Source organism: Seriola lalandi, unplaced genomic scaffold (genome assembly GCF_002814215.2).
Source record: "Seriola lalandi dorsalis isolate HSWRI2012SDOR001 ecotype SW California unplaced genomic scaffold, Sedor1 jcf7180002054585, whole genome shotgun sequence".
Lineage (NCBI taxonomy): Eukaryota > Metazoa > Chordata > Actinopteri > Carangiformes > Carangidae > Seriola > Seriola lalandi.
In genome coordinates this window covers 4,320,565-4,335,613 of record NW_019525138.1, presented here as the reverse complement: position 1 = coordinate 4,335,613, position 15,049 = coordinate 4,320,565, and the positions used below count along the sequence as shown (strand labels likewise).

At 40.4% G+C, this 15,049-nt stretch overlaps 1 protein-coding gene across 1 annotated transcript in view; it reads left to right on the top strand.

The window, feature by feature from the left end:
- Window positions 1-15,049, top strand: part of srcin1b (SRC kinase signaling inhibitor 1b) — a 61,575-nt gene that overhangs the window by 14,948 nt on the left and 31,578 nt on the right. The window contains exon 2 of the mRNA XM_087177318.1: window positions 16-42. Coding sequence (XP_087033444.1) covers window positions 16-42 — 27 coding nt within the window. The remainder of the gene's footprint in view (window positions 1-15; window positions 43-15,049) is intronic.

Sequence of the window (15,049 nt, the reverse complement as noted above, 5' to 3'; positions counted from 1 at the left end):
CCCACCCCCCCCTAGCAACAGCCAAACTACTGGAGCTTCAAGGTCAGTGCCAATATTGTGTTTGTGTTTCAGTGTAAATCTGTGCCTCTGTGTGGATTTGTCTCTAATAGGATAACTCTCCATTGTGTCTTTTGCATGCCTGCTTGCCTCTTCGCCATTGCATGGAGTGTTGGTCACATTCTGGCACAAGCTTTTGTGTTAAACTCTCTGTTGTACATTTGTTTGGAAGCAAGTAAACAGAGTTCTTGACTAGAAATGGAGATTGATTGGCTTCAAGTTCCAAGTTTTCTGTCCAACCGAGTACAGCCGCTTATAACTGTGTACCACCATTTTCTAATGATTGTACTCATGGATATTGCAGTGAATGAACACAACAGGCCAGTAGTGTACAACTACTAGAACAGTATGTGGTCTAGTTCAGGTGGAGATCTCATGTTTCCAGACCTCTGATGCTTTCAGTGAGTCAAACAGTAATGGCGTTGTGCTCATTGACGGCTGTTTCCTTTTTGTTTTATGTGAAGAGAACGATCCAATAGGAGCTCTGTAGTTGGGATTTAGAGTGGGTTCATCATCTTCTGCTAAATAGTCAAGTGAAATGAAATGGTAAGTCAGTCTGCTTATCAGGCTGAGTCCCACAGGTTTTTTATTACTAGAAGCAGCATAGTCGGCCGGTCTTTGGTCCAGACTGACATATCTCCATTTATTGGGTGGATTTCTGTTAGATTATATACAGACATTCATGTTCCCCAGGGGATGAATGAATCCTCATCAAAGTTTTTACTCATACTGTGAAATAGTTTTTGCGTACTATTGAATATTGCGATATTTCCCACCATATGTGACATGTTTTATATCTGACTCTCATTTCACTGCTTTGCTCACTGTAGCTTTTACCTTGGCATGTGACAAACAAAACTTTGAACTGCTGTTTAGTGGCGGCATCTCTTATATGAAAGATAAAATACAATAATATAATTAGATTCTAAAAATATCCCCCCCACCCCTCTAAATCAGTGGTTACCAACCTTTTCCAACTCATGTCCCACTTGATAATATCAAAAACGTTGGCGGCCCACATCTGAGCCTGTAACAATGCCGAGGCCAAATAATGCTCAAAGAACTTTTTCTTTTAATGATAACGATCAAACATTGAAGATTGATCACTTTTCGATTCACCAAATGTCTGTTTCCCCTTCAATTCTTCCTGTTGCTAACCAGCTATCCATTTTGATGCTCCAGTTTTTGCCATGGATGTGATCTTTTAGTGCACAATCAGACTGAGATAGCAAACAAGTACGTGGTCTGATTTCTAATTACATCTTTTCACCAAAATTGTACTGTTTTGCAAATGATTTGGTCTATGTGCAGTAACTTTGCGGCCCCGGCCCACTGGTTGGGAACCACTGCGCTAGATAATATCGTATATCTTGAAATTTGGGGCTGGACTGTGACGAGATATTAAATTTTGGATATCACCGAGCCGACTGAAATATTTCAGATCTGACTGCCACAAAACCTTGTACAGACATTCATGGTCATTAGGATGAATCCTAACGACGTTGACGACCCTCTGTTTCTTTTCCTTATAGCGCCACTGTGAGGTTGACATTAGTGGTTTCTGAGTGAAATGTCTCCACAACTATTGGATGGCTTACCATTCATGGTTCCCCACGGGTTAGTGTGATAACTTAAACGATCCACTTACTTTTCATCTAGAATCATCATGCTGACTCTTGCCCCCCAGACGCCACATATTCTTGCTATGCTGCAATATTCCAGTTCAGGGTTGTCATAGGCGTAAAGTTGCACTTAGTGTGCTTCCCTTGCAAGCCCCCGGGACAGTTACACCTGGGTTATTATTTGATTAGCTGAACCAGAGCTCCTGAGCAGTCCAGCGTGGAGTAATGGAGACAGCTGTGAGAGATTATTCATGCCCTCTTATTTCTTAAGGTAATATTAATGTAATCTGTACTGTGTTACACACGTTGCCGAGTGACAGAAAAATATGGGAGATGGGATTATCAGACATGACGCAAAAATAGAAAAAAAAAAAAAAATCAAATGTAATGCCAAATGTAAGCCCACGCTGTTACAAACACACTGCGTTGCCTCCAGAATTTCTGAACCACTCAGATGTGCCCACACTGAACACCACCATCTAAACCAAACCTCATTTTCACTCGGAGTGGGAGATTTTACCACAGCTCTGGCAGCACTGGAATGTAAATAGTGTGAAATGCACAAGTTAATCTGAAAGTGGAGCCATTAGTGGTCATCAGTCACTGCCAGCTGCAGCGTTATAGCTCCTATTAGTTTGTAGCTACGGCTGGAGCTCGCCAAGCTGGTTTCACGTTTCCAGGCAGAGACTCGACTCTCATTATGTGAGAATAGTAACGCAAAGAGAAATTTTGCAGAGTGAGCTCCAACAGGCAGGTTTAGAGCAGATTAATCAAGGTCTGGAGTGTTAGCTCCTCGTGTTGTTGTGAAAACAATGACATTTAAATTTGAGTATGGGCTAATTAATCTCACCATAACAGTTGGCTCAGTCATTCAGGGGAAAGCTGCTGTGTGGTTTACTGAAAGTGAGATTGTAATCCTGCCATAATGAGCATCTGAGTTCATGTGATTATGTTTAAAGGGTCAGGAGTTAAAAAAAGAAAAATGTCTTACTTCCTGCTAGTGGTGTGTATCCATGCAGAAAGAAATTTGAATTAATATGCCCAGGTTCTTCTCTTGAGATTTCTTCAGCTTTCATAGGACTGTTTATTTCCTCTGAAGATATCATGGCTGACGGTACGTTGTGTGGATTATTCAAATGTTTGTGGAAAGACGTGTTGCTGTTTAACCACACATGAACCTCCATCCACCTTCGTTCTACTGAGGTGGAGGCAAAACCTTCAAATCCTCGACAAATAAAACCAAAGTGATGCAAGTGAGACAATAATGTTTTTTTTATTTTGGGTGAAAAAAAACATGAAAAATAAACTAATGAAAAATAAAATGTAATAAAGAAAAACATTTTAACTGGTTTGGTTGAGAAAACAAAACATTCATGTGATTTCCTCCAAACTAATGCAACACTGCAGAACCATGAACGGCTACAATACATTATTAGTTCCACCTCTAACTTGAATACATTATGCTCAGTGAACAGACCCTTTTGACCCTTCACTGCGATGTGGCCTGTGGGACATTGTACCGTTGTGCATTATGCTAAGCTAAGCACTTACTGCAGCTTACAGAACCTTAACCATAAAATTACTTGATTTTCTTAAAGGCTCCTTTCATGCCTATCGCTGATACAGCGAACGGAAACTGCTGAAGGATTTTCTCAAGTGGAACAATAGAAGAGCTGCAGCTTTAGGATTAAACACGAGTGTTTGATGCATTTTACAGTTTATACTATGAATATGTTAAAAGGGCTGATATTTTTTTGTATTCTCAACAAATCCCATAAAAACTACCATGACAATGGAAGTGTTGTCTGTCTGTATCCAGGGGCTGATGTATCGTATGCTTCTCTGTCATAGAGCTCTATTGTTTTCCACAAAACTATTAAAACGTTAAAAGTCTTTATAAAAAACATTGATTTTAGTTTCCTAAAAAAAAAGACCTTCAGATTCAATTTAATTAAAGTCTTCAATATTTTGTATAGCTGTTACTTTTGTCTCTTAAATTTAAATTTAGTACATGATTTTAGCAAATATTTGGTTGGAAAATCTCCAGTACCATTGTTCCAGGTTTTTTTTAAGTTGATTAATCAAATACTGCACCAATAACAACATCCATGCAGTGAAGAAAAGTCCATTAAATATTTGTGGTATATGTCGGTTTTTAAAAGTGATACAGTTGGAGATGGTGAACCTGTGAAACTAGTAAATGAAATGTGCATTAATCCACCACTGAAAATAGTACCCAACAAATGCACCATTACTTCCTGTTTGAGTAACATTTGCTAAAAACTACAATACCCAAATGGTTTAGGACATTACTGAGCTTTTTAGAAAACACTGAACCTCAATATGTGATTTGTCTTTTAACTATTTTTTCAACAAATGTTTTTCGGCTTAAAGGCTCCAAACAGGGTAGGTGACTAATAATTTACGTCCAAATGTAGCACAATTTTGCGAATGAATATATGTTTCCATCCACTGTTGTTATGTAAAACGTTAGGAGTTGATTCTTTAAAATAAACAGAAGGGTTAGGGCGCCAATTCTCCATTTGTTGCCATTAAAACCGCTGAAGAAAAGTGGGGTACTACAAAATGACGTGATTAAAAGAGCGCCAGTCAAACCGCAAATGGTGAAAAATAATGTGGAAATCAATATTATTAATATTATATATACACCAGCTCTTACAGCCAAGCGTAAAAATTTCAGATAATTCAAAAGTTTTTTAATTTCGAGCATTTCCACTCAGGTTTTTTATTAGCTAATTGAAAATGCACATAAAAACCAACCTAATAATAGAAACATAGAATAAGTCCCGCTTTATCCTTTAACACTGACAGAAGATAATGTAACAGCATTCCATTATATTGAAAGTACTAATGGTATTTTTATGTAATTAGAAATATGACCAGATTCTGGATGAAACGCGGCCTCCTTTATTGTATAATTCACATAATCTTGTCTAATTTTAGTGAGTGCTGTGGGTTCTTGTCGTCATGTACAGTAGCAGCTGCAGCTCACTCATTTCCCCTCGTCTGTTTAGCTGGTGACAAACACACATGCAGGCTTTTTTTTTTTTTTTTTTTTTCTTCAATCTGCCCCTATTCGTTGCCAGTCTGCAGCTCATACAGGATTGGTTATCACTCCTCTTCCTCTCAGGGAGTCGGGGAGTCTCGCCTCCTCTTCTGATGCAATAGAAACCCCTGCAGCAGTGCACTGCTGTGTGTGTGTGTGTGTGTGTGTGTGGGTGGGGGTGTGTGTGTGTGTGTGGGTGGGTGTGTGTGTGCGGGTGTGTGTGTGCGGGTGTGTGTGCGGGTGTGTGGGTGTGTGTGTGTGTGTTTAATGGTCCCCCACTGGTCCCCTTTGATGTTTCATTAGTTTGCCAACTCACTGAATGCACACACACAAACATGGACGATACTCCCGCTGCAAAAACACATGATAGATTAACAAGAAATTATGTTATGTTGGATGCGAGCGTACACACATTTTCATATGCACATGGACCTGCAGTGGTCATGGAAACTGTAAAAAAAAAAGTGCAAATGTCGTGCACACATTTCAAGGACCCCACACACACACACTCACGTTCCTCCACATCCTCAAACAGAACAGAGGGGATTGTCAGCTTGTCCACAGAGGTGGACGTGGATTCAAACAGCAGCCTGCGACGGCGGCTGCTGCTGCTGCTGCTCCGGCTGCTGCCACTAACACTGTCATAAACACAATGGAGCAGAGTGCTGCATAATTCTCTCCTTTTCATGGCTCCCAGCTTCACTTATACAAATATTAATGCTCCATTTTACGTCTCTCGTACTCTTGTCTTTCTGTCTGGAGTGGCCAAAGTAATCACAGCCTATTGTCTTCTCTCCTCGCCTCAGTGTTGAATCTAGAGGAGTGTAGCCACACCGTGGGCCCCGACAGGGAGAGGGGAATACTGGAGACGGCTTCAATAGGATCCCAATTATTTAGCAGCCATCTTCATTTTGAAGGGAATTATAATGGAGCCTATTGCTTGTGGGATTTTTCTTCTGCTTGTTAAAGTAACCATAGTGACAAAGGAGAGGAAGAAGTTAATTAAAAAGAAACGCTTGACTGTATAATACCATACCATGCACAGTATATACTTCATACACATTATCACAAAGACAGGACCAGAGTGAAGATGTAGAGAATTAAAAAACACATTTTTGTGGACAAAGTGACTCTTTTCCTATAATTCCTAAAGGAAGTTCTCTCTGCCAGGGAAAGAGGGTTATAATATTCCCACTGAGCAGCTACTTCCCCATCCTCTCATGCTGAACTGAGGACAGAGTGGATTCAAGCTACTGTGACTCACTATCGCAAAGTAGTATTATGAGATGGGGCTGGCTGGGGCTAACTGTTAGCATGCTAACTTCAATAGAAGAGAAGAAGTGATGGAAATAGAAGCAAAACCACTGGAGAAAGCTCTGGGTGAGTAAAGGAATGAAGTAAACAGCTGTTAATGCTAACATTGTCTATGTAGCACTAGCAAAAATGTACACATGTAGTATCTTTTTAAAGAACAGTAATTTAAAGTGGCTAATATTGATGTATTTTTTTTTTTTTTTATCAAGACGATGTAAAGATAACGTTACAATGTGATATGATCTGTCCAGACCAAGACTTCAGGGTACTGGTTCACTCTCACCACCCTCATATAGTGCAGCTGTTTTCAACCCCTAAAAAAAAAACCCAAAACCTAAAAAACACAGTCCACTACCTGCACAGTCAGAGAGCAGCTGGTGAACATAGTGGAACATTTAGCAGCTAAAGACTCAGATATTTATGAGCTGGTGGAGACCAAACAGAGCTAAAAGAAAGAGAGGGAATACTGGACTTAGATCCATCAGGTGGAAACAAACGGGACTCACAGTTTATGATAGTTACAGGCTTAAGGTTTTCTACTGTACGATATTCCTTGAATATGCTGTTAGTAGGACTTCCATTGCAGCATAGTCAAAGTCAAACATGTTCACTTGCTGAATGTTGACTTTGGCTCCAGACACACTCCACCCAGTTAGCTCAGCTCAGTTTTTGCAGGTTTTAATTCTCCTTAGGTTGTATATTTTTATATCTTTAAAAGGTTTCGGGCATATCTGTGTCTGAGCCTTGAGCTTCTTGAGTTTAGCGTTTCCCTTGACAACGGTTGAGTGAAAACTGCGAGCCGGCGTTGCTAGGAGACCCGTTGTCATCTTTCACGGTGCGCTGCTGACGGGGGAATACCAAACGTCCCCTGAATGTTGATGCAAGGTGTTTTGTTTTGTTTTTCAACTGGTCCACACAGATCTCTGTTGTTGGTATTTTTAATCTCTGTTATCTTTAAACATGAGGGAGGAACTGTCATATTGTTATTCCACAAGGAAAGAGAAAGGCAGTTAGCCTAGCTTGCTAACATTATAACTCATGTGCCAAGTCAACGTCCGCTCCTGCTCATTCAGCACAGCAGTCAGGTGGCAGTTTATTAGGTACACCCAGCAGTCTAATAAATCCTCCTGTATGTTGGTTATAGTGTTCAGGTTTTATTGAAACTGTTTGAGAGAGGAGTTGATTCAACTCTCTGATCACTGTGGAAGCTGAAGTCTGTGTTACTGTTGATTTCATTGATGTAAATGGAGTAGAGAAAACAATAGAAACACCTGTTCATCCTTGTCCCTGATAATAGCCCCAATAAAATACAGCTGCACCTGGACCTTCAAGGGAATTATTTAGCTTTTTTTTTTTAAATTAGATGATATAATTCCTGATCTATATGGTTAAAGATATACAGAACTGATGAAGAAGTGGTGGGTCCTGGGCTGGGTGCCACAGACTGGGCTGGAAAGTTGAAAAGACGGACGGACTACATATTGGTTTTGGTCTTTATATGGGATTTTTGACGGTAACAGAAATATTTTCAGCCTTATCCTTGTAACTACAGTCCAGACATCATCATCAGTGGATATCAGAAATTCATGCCCAGTACAAAAACAACAACTTAGGCTCACCTGGTAGAGCATGTACCATTTCGGCTTAGTCCTTACCACAGTGGCCCAGGTTTGAGTCTGGTCCCTGGCCCTTTGCTGCTTGTCTTCCTCTCTCCCTCTCGCTCAATCAATAAATCAATAAAACTTAAATTTCTTCAGCTCAGTGAAGGGAAAGTCTAAGCAGTTTGTCTGTGGATCATACAGTCATGCTAATAATTTTTGGTATCAACCAGTATCCAAGTCATTTAGAAGCTTGAGACTTATCAAAAAACAGATGAATCCTTTGATAAGATGTATTAATCGATAATGTATTTTAGGTTTTTCCAAAACGCACTGTAAAAACTCTAAAATGTATTTAACAATTAAACGATTATGAGTCATCTGCAAACATCCACAAAAATAAACTTGTGTTTTTCTGTAGGAGGCTGTTTTATTAAATGGTTTCTGTCGCTTCAGGGAGCTTGTGAGCTTTGCGAGGCGCTCATCTGTGTTCCACGTGTCTCGCATGGAGAACGTGACCGAGGCATCTTCTATACAGAGCGGCATCCCCAGACTCCCCATGCCATATTTGTCCCAGCGAGCTAGCTCAACGCTAACCCATTCAGACAACTGCTTTTGTTGCCCTCATGCTGTTGGGCTGTTGATACGATGCTCGGTGGAAAATCGCTATTCCCCAATCTGACCCGGAGAATAGCGGGAGTGTTTTCCACCGCTAAAAGGCTTAGAAGGCCGACTGCTGCAGAGTTTCCCCCCCCGACCGGCGCGGCGCTGAGGCACGCGGCCAGAATCACTTATTGACACTTCACTGCCATCTGTCAAGGCTGTGAGGTTCGCATAGCAGTCTGCACATTAATAAGGCTGAACTTGGTGGAAAGCAATAACAGGATGAAAAGTTCCCACTAGATTCTATGTGAAAGACAATTATCTTCCGCTGTAGGCTGTATATCTGAAGTCATATAGAGACCGAACAGGAGTGAAGGCTGTGTTTGCACTGTAGACTTGGCTGACTGTGAGCTGCACGAGGGCTTTTATTGTTTGTTTTATAAATAGTAAAAATCAAGAGGGCAGACGGATCATGCACATCCGGTCTGCTGGTGTCAAGGTCGAACCCGGACTCGGACTGTGTTAAACCTCTGATCAAAATACTTCAACCGTGACTGGACTGGCTCAGCGGGGAGCGTACGGGCAGGGAAGTGAACAAGAGGTTCCCTCCTCTCACTTTAGAAACTAGCGCCCTTGAGCAAGGCAATTAACCCCCAGCTGCTCCCGTGGAGCCGCTCTGTGGGAAATGGAACAAGACTGTGGCTAAATCAGGCAGCTCACGAGTGAACGTGTCAAGTGTGTGTGTGTGTGTGTGTGTGTGTGTGCGCGTGCGTGTGTTCGTGTTCCTCGCCTCCTTCACCTGCCTCTCCTCCCTCAGGCTGTTGTAAAGATGTGTGTGCTGTGTCGACTGGAAACGCCAATTCAGATGATGTGACGCAGGATTTTATGAGCAGAATATGATGGAAGATTCAGATGCAGCCTCAGTGGAAAGGAATGCCACGGTATGTGTGGTGATAATGCCCATGAAATCGCAGCGTTCGGGGTGTGGCAGCTGTCTGTAAGGAGTGGGGGCACGGTACAGCTGCGCACAGCTGCCCCATCAATCAAAACCCGGCATATTAGCTGCTGGCAAATCTGGGTCTGAGTAACTGTTCTCTGTGTGAAAGGTGGAGTCATAACACTCAGAGCTGTTTACAGGTTTGAGGGTTTAAAAGCTGGAGCTGTTAATTAGTATGTATGTATGTATGTATATACAGCGCTTATATACAAGCCTCTAATGACTTCTTATATAGAGAGTCAAGACGAGGAGCTGAAGAGTAAATGATGAAGCTCTTTTCTTGGTTTTAAACAAGATGCCGGATGGCGAGGTAAGGGTCAACTGTTCTCTCTAGAAACATCTGCTGCTGATTCTCTGATGGGTTAAAAACCTTTGGATATTTTCTATAGTTCACATAATGTTAATATCTTGTAGTTGGTAGCAGCATGTGGCGTTACAGGAGGTCAAGGCTGCAGCTGAGGATTATTCTCTTCAGTTGATTCTGGCATTAACTGACAGTAATTAAACCTTGTGTTTCAGAGACATTGGATTAACTTCCTTCTTATTTTGGCTGCAGCAGACCCGTGTGTGTGTGTGTGTGTGTGTGTGTGTGTGTGTGTGTGTGCGTGTGCGTGTGCGTGTGCGTGTGCGTGTAAAATTAATAATAATTGAAAAATTCTACATTTCAAATAGATATTTAAGGTCATTTGTCCTGTCAGGTGGTTTTTAAACAAGTAGTTGACCTAGTTGTCATCACAATTAACAAATACTGACGGACTCTTAGTGCTTCACATCTTACTGTAACTTATTATGCTGAAATCTACTGGATGTTAAATGGATTTATGTCTCTTATTATTGTGTTATTTTATTTATGATGGGTATTGGTTATGTTGACAACTGTTGCCAACCAAGCTGCCCCTCGGAGACGATAAAGACTTTCTAATCGAATCATTTAAATAAGGTCAGAAGAACAGGAAAAATCACTTGAACCTACTTTGCATTGAAGTTGTAACGCATGACTTTGCCACAAACTGGACTTTCACCTTTGATGAAGGTGAGAAAATATGGACGTTACGCCAAAGCATTGCTGTTACACCAAATAATGAAATATTCATGTTATATAGATGTGTATCCATGAGCATGTCTATTTCTTTTTTTGCCAAAGAGTCATTCAAACACAGAGATGTCCAGGACGTGATCCTACACAGTGAGGTTACGTCAGAGAGTGGACTCCTGTTATAAAACTCTATAATCTATTCTGTATAACCACGTTTTCACTGAAGCAAAGCGTCGTTTTCTGTAGCAGACTGATGAAATGTGAAGTCTGATCAAAATCATGTTTAGGAGCCGTTCCCATAAAATTAGGATTTAGAATCAAACTGATGAAAACCTTGTTCAGTCGTTTGTCTTTTGAGCTGTAAGAGAGGGGCCCGGGAGCCTTCAGGAGCCACAACAGAACATGAGGCTTCATCAGTTAATAGGTCAGTCTATAAAAGGTCACAATCATCCGGAGCCTGAGGCGACATCTCGAGGGAGCCATCAGTCCAAAAACCAAAGATATTCAGTTTATAATAAAATAAGTGACATTTTTTACTTGATAAATGACTTTTATAAGCAACATTTACACGTGTAATAAAGGCTTCATAACACATTGTCATGCAGTTATAAGCACATCTGATTATTAATGTTTGTCAACAGCTATAGCTCATCCTGTGGCTGCTGTATCACCAGATAATGAATGATGGTGTAGTAAACCACAGTTGTAATGTAATAATATAAAATATGTCTTCATATAGTTTCTGACGTATACTGTCCTTATATAACTAGATTATACTGTTATAAACCATTTATCATACGTTTAAACCCTGGTAATAAATACTGAATAGACGCACTTAAAGTGAAGTGTTAATGTTAATTGAAATTAATGGCGATATATTTTGATTAATGGACTAAATCCACTAATTTTATTACCTCCACTCTTCATTTCATGTGTCCACACTCCAGTGGTTACCACTCATCATGAGACTCATCCAGATGTTGGCAGCTGTGTTTTCTCTAACAGTGACAAAGCTTAACCTGACACAGTGAAGTAATAATGATTTTTGTCTCCCATTTAAAAAGTGATTGTGCAGCTCTGTTGGATGAAGCTTGTTGCTGCTGTGATTCTCATCAGTATCATCGTCAGTGCTGCAGCAGCTCTGCCAGCCTGGATTATACAGTGTTCAGTGGTTGGACGTGTGGGCTGTTTGTTATGCAGCCAGCTGTTTGTTAATTGTTTTGGAAAAAAAAGGATAAATGACTAGTTGAGTAAAACCTCCTGATCTCAGGCTAACTGGTGTTAAATTCAATTATTGTAACAAATTACACGCGCAGAGTAAAACGTGTTGGCTCTCTGATTGAGTCTCTGATTTATCGTCTGTGCTGCAGAAATGAAAATCAAAGGAATTTAATGCTTATTTAAGGATATTTTAGCTCCTGGATTTTTTACTTTTGAAGTCATCATGATATAATGATATTGGAATTACAAGCACCAGCTGGGTTTGGTGTCACAGTTGTAGTGATTTAGTGCAGGTTCTCCTAACGAATCTGCTTCGGGCTCAGCTGTAAAATAAAGGAAGAAAGACAAAGACTTTGGCAAAACGACACAATGCCGACAAAACGGACTTAAACAACATTATCTACATAAAAACTCAGCATTGGAAAGTTGACAGTTTGATTCTTGAGCAGCTCATGGGTGGAACAAGTGAAATTATACACCTCTTCTCATTGTCTTACCTCAGTGATTACAATTCAATTTCAACATGTAGAAAACCTACAGCTTTTTTTTTTTAAGTCTTGCTTCACTGTTCCTCCCTCTTGAAATTCATGGAGTCCCTCATGCAGGGAAATATAAATAGACATTCCCCTGACTGACTGACTGATTTACTCACAGCTAGTTTTTCCCTGATGTTTTCTGCACATTTGGTAGCAGCTGGTTGAACTTTGCTGCTGTCCATTATCTGATATGATGACTGTGTGTGTGCTTTTTGCTCTGCATTCACCCTGGAGATGTTACAGTCATGATGCACCACAGTCAGCAGAGTAGCACTGTTGGGCTTCAAGACATTTTACTTATTTTTACAGCACTGTTACATGTTGTTAAACTCAACTGACTTTAAGTTTCAATTCAATACAGAGGTAAAGCAGTCGATTAGTTGGTTGAGGAAAGTGTGATGGATTCCCCAGATGTTCAGCAGCTGTCCACGGACAAGTTGAGGGGCTTCGTCTGACTTTTTAATGTTTCCAGTGGATTCATTCGAAAATAAAGACCCTGCAAAAGTGTTTTAAGTATGCTTTTGATGGAAGCATTAAGTAAATGACAGTCTGAGTCACCAGTCAGTCATCACTGTAGAGGATGTAACCGCATTACTCCTGTATTGCAGCATGGAGCTCTGTAGTTTGCAGTGAACCCACATGGGTTGGTTAGTGGTTTAAAGAAAGATTAAGATCAGATTCGTTTCTTTTCTAACATGAATTCATTTGCATGGTCACTGTAGAAAAACATACTTGGATAAGAGACACAAAAGTTAGAGGTACAATATGTTTACAGGGCTGCAGCTTGTTTTCTCAATTAACCCATTAATTGTTTAGTCCATTAAAAGCCAGAAAATTGTGGTAAAATTTCCTTCAATCCAAGTTGAGATCTTCAAATATCTGGTTTCATTTGATCAACAGTAAACTGAACTGTTGATCAAGTTTGAAAAAGAAATGAAATTCAACATCTGAGAAGCTGGAACAAACAAATCTTTGGTGTTTTTGTTTTAAAAGATGAACTCAAAGTATTGCAGATGACGACTGATTTTTTTTTTTGTATCTTGGATAAATTAAAAAAAGGTGGCTTCTCTCTTTCTGAAGAATAAAGTTTATTTCTAAAGCACGACTTAATCCGACTGAAGTGCCGCACAAAGGATGAAAAAATATAAAGGAAAAGTAAAAACACAAAGACAAACAACAACAATAAACAACCGTAGACAAATACAGAATTACAGACATCACAATAGATGAAAGATTAGTGGGCCAGAAAGGCCAGTGAATGAAAATGACAGATTTTGTAGTATTATTTAATATAAAAATAATCTCTCCTGGGAAACTGTGTGACGAACTTACCCCAACAACAGCGATGTTCAAGTGGAGACAGGTTTAATCTCCCGCCGTATCTCTGTGTTCACACACAAGCTTTTCCTGCAGGACTCACTGATGATTTTCATGCTACACATATTTGTCAGAAATCATTTTCCTATCCGCACAAGATGAATGGAGCAGAGAGGAGCAACATTTCTGCTGCTGATCCCTTCAGTGTTAAAAAAAAGGAGAATCTGTAGCAGGGAAAACTTCAACAATAATTTCTCTTAAATCTCCATATTTAACTTCATCGAACCTTCTCTCCGGCACATTTTCTCATTGTTCCCGCTCTCTTCAGAGTGTGCTGCTGCGCAAATCAATTTCATTTACACTTCAGTCACGAAAGAAGCATCACACAATGTTCCCTGAAAATTTGTGAATTAAATCAGGGTATTGGCGTGATTGCAGCGATTCGTATCAACCTGTCATGTTTCATCACCGCACCTGAAGTCACTTAAACATGACAACTGCATCATACGTGGTTTAAATGATTCATACGGGAGCAGGAGGAGGTCCGCGGAGAGATCCTGAGGGAGAGTTAATTGTCCATTACAGTGGACAAAAAAACAGCAGTGTTAAATATGCAGTGGAGTTTCTCTTTCTCGTTAACCTGAAGAAAAGGTCCTCTGCAGCAAATGTAAATTAGTTAGAAAGACGTTAGAGAGAATATTTCTTCATCCATCTTTATGTCCTCTTCTCTCCACTTTGCTGTGTTTACTCTCATCTTTCTCCATATTTCATGTTCTGCCGTGCAGTTTTTCTAACCTCTATCTGCTCTTTTTCATCTTTCCTTCACAGCTCACTAAACATAAACTTTATAATTCCCCGGGTGCTGCGTTCTTCCCTGGATTCTTGTGTGGTTTGAGGGCAGGAGATGTGCGGCGTATGTCTGGTTCTGACGAGACTGTAAATCTCCAAACGTACGAGAGGCAGCACATATAATGTGCTACAGCCTGTGACACAGGCTGTATTCAGAAACTGAGCCTTAAAACCAGCTGTCAGAACTTTGCAACTTTGTGATGTCACCGCTGTCAGCCATGACCCAAGCCCCGCCCACCTGGACTTGGACAGATTTTGCCAACCAGGATTTGGAATTATCTGAGTTTTTACCTGAAATCTACTATATTTTCATTGGATCACTCGGAAAACAGTCAGCCAATCAGAAGAGAGGCTCAGAGCCTCTTCTTTTCTGATTGGCTCACTAACCTGTTGTTACTAGAGCTCCAGATAGAAGCTTGAGAAAGATGTAAAACTACATTGAGATGGTTTTTGGTTCTTAAAACCACAAATATATCTTAACACCTCAAATAAAACACAGGAGAAAAGGAAAATATGGGACCTTTATATCACCAAACACTATAAATGTATAAGGCGCAAAGCCCAGAGGGATAATTTGGTACATCAGATTGTATGTGTGCATTTTATCCGTAAATTTTATATCTTTTGACGTGATCGTTTCCTACATATCTGTGTACTCATGCGTGGCTGAGTGCCGCGCTCCTGGCTCATTGTAGCCTCAAGAATCCAAACGGCTCCCATGCAGCGCTCGCAAAGACTTACACAGCCGAGACGCACAGATGCATGAGGCGATCGGAGCTGGCTCCACGCAGCACTGTGGGAGCTCATTACTGTATTCTTTGGGCTGGAAAAT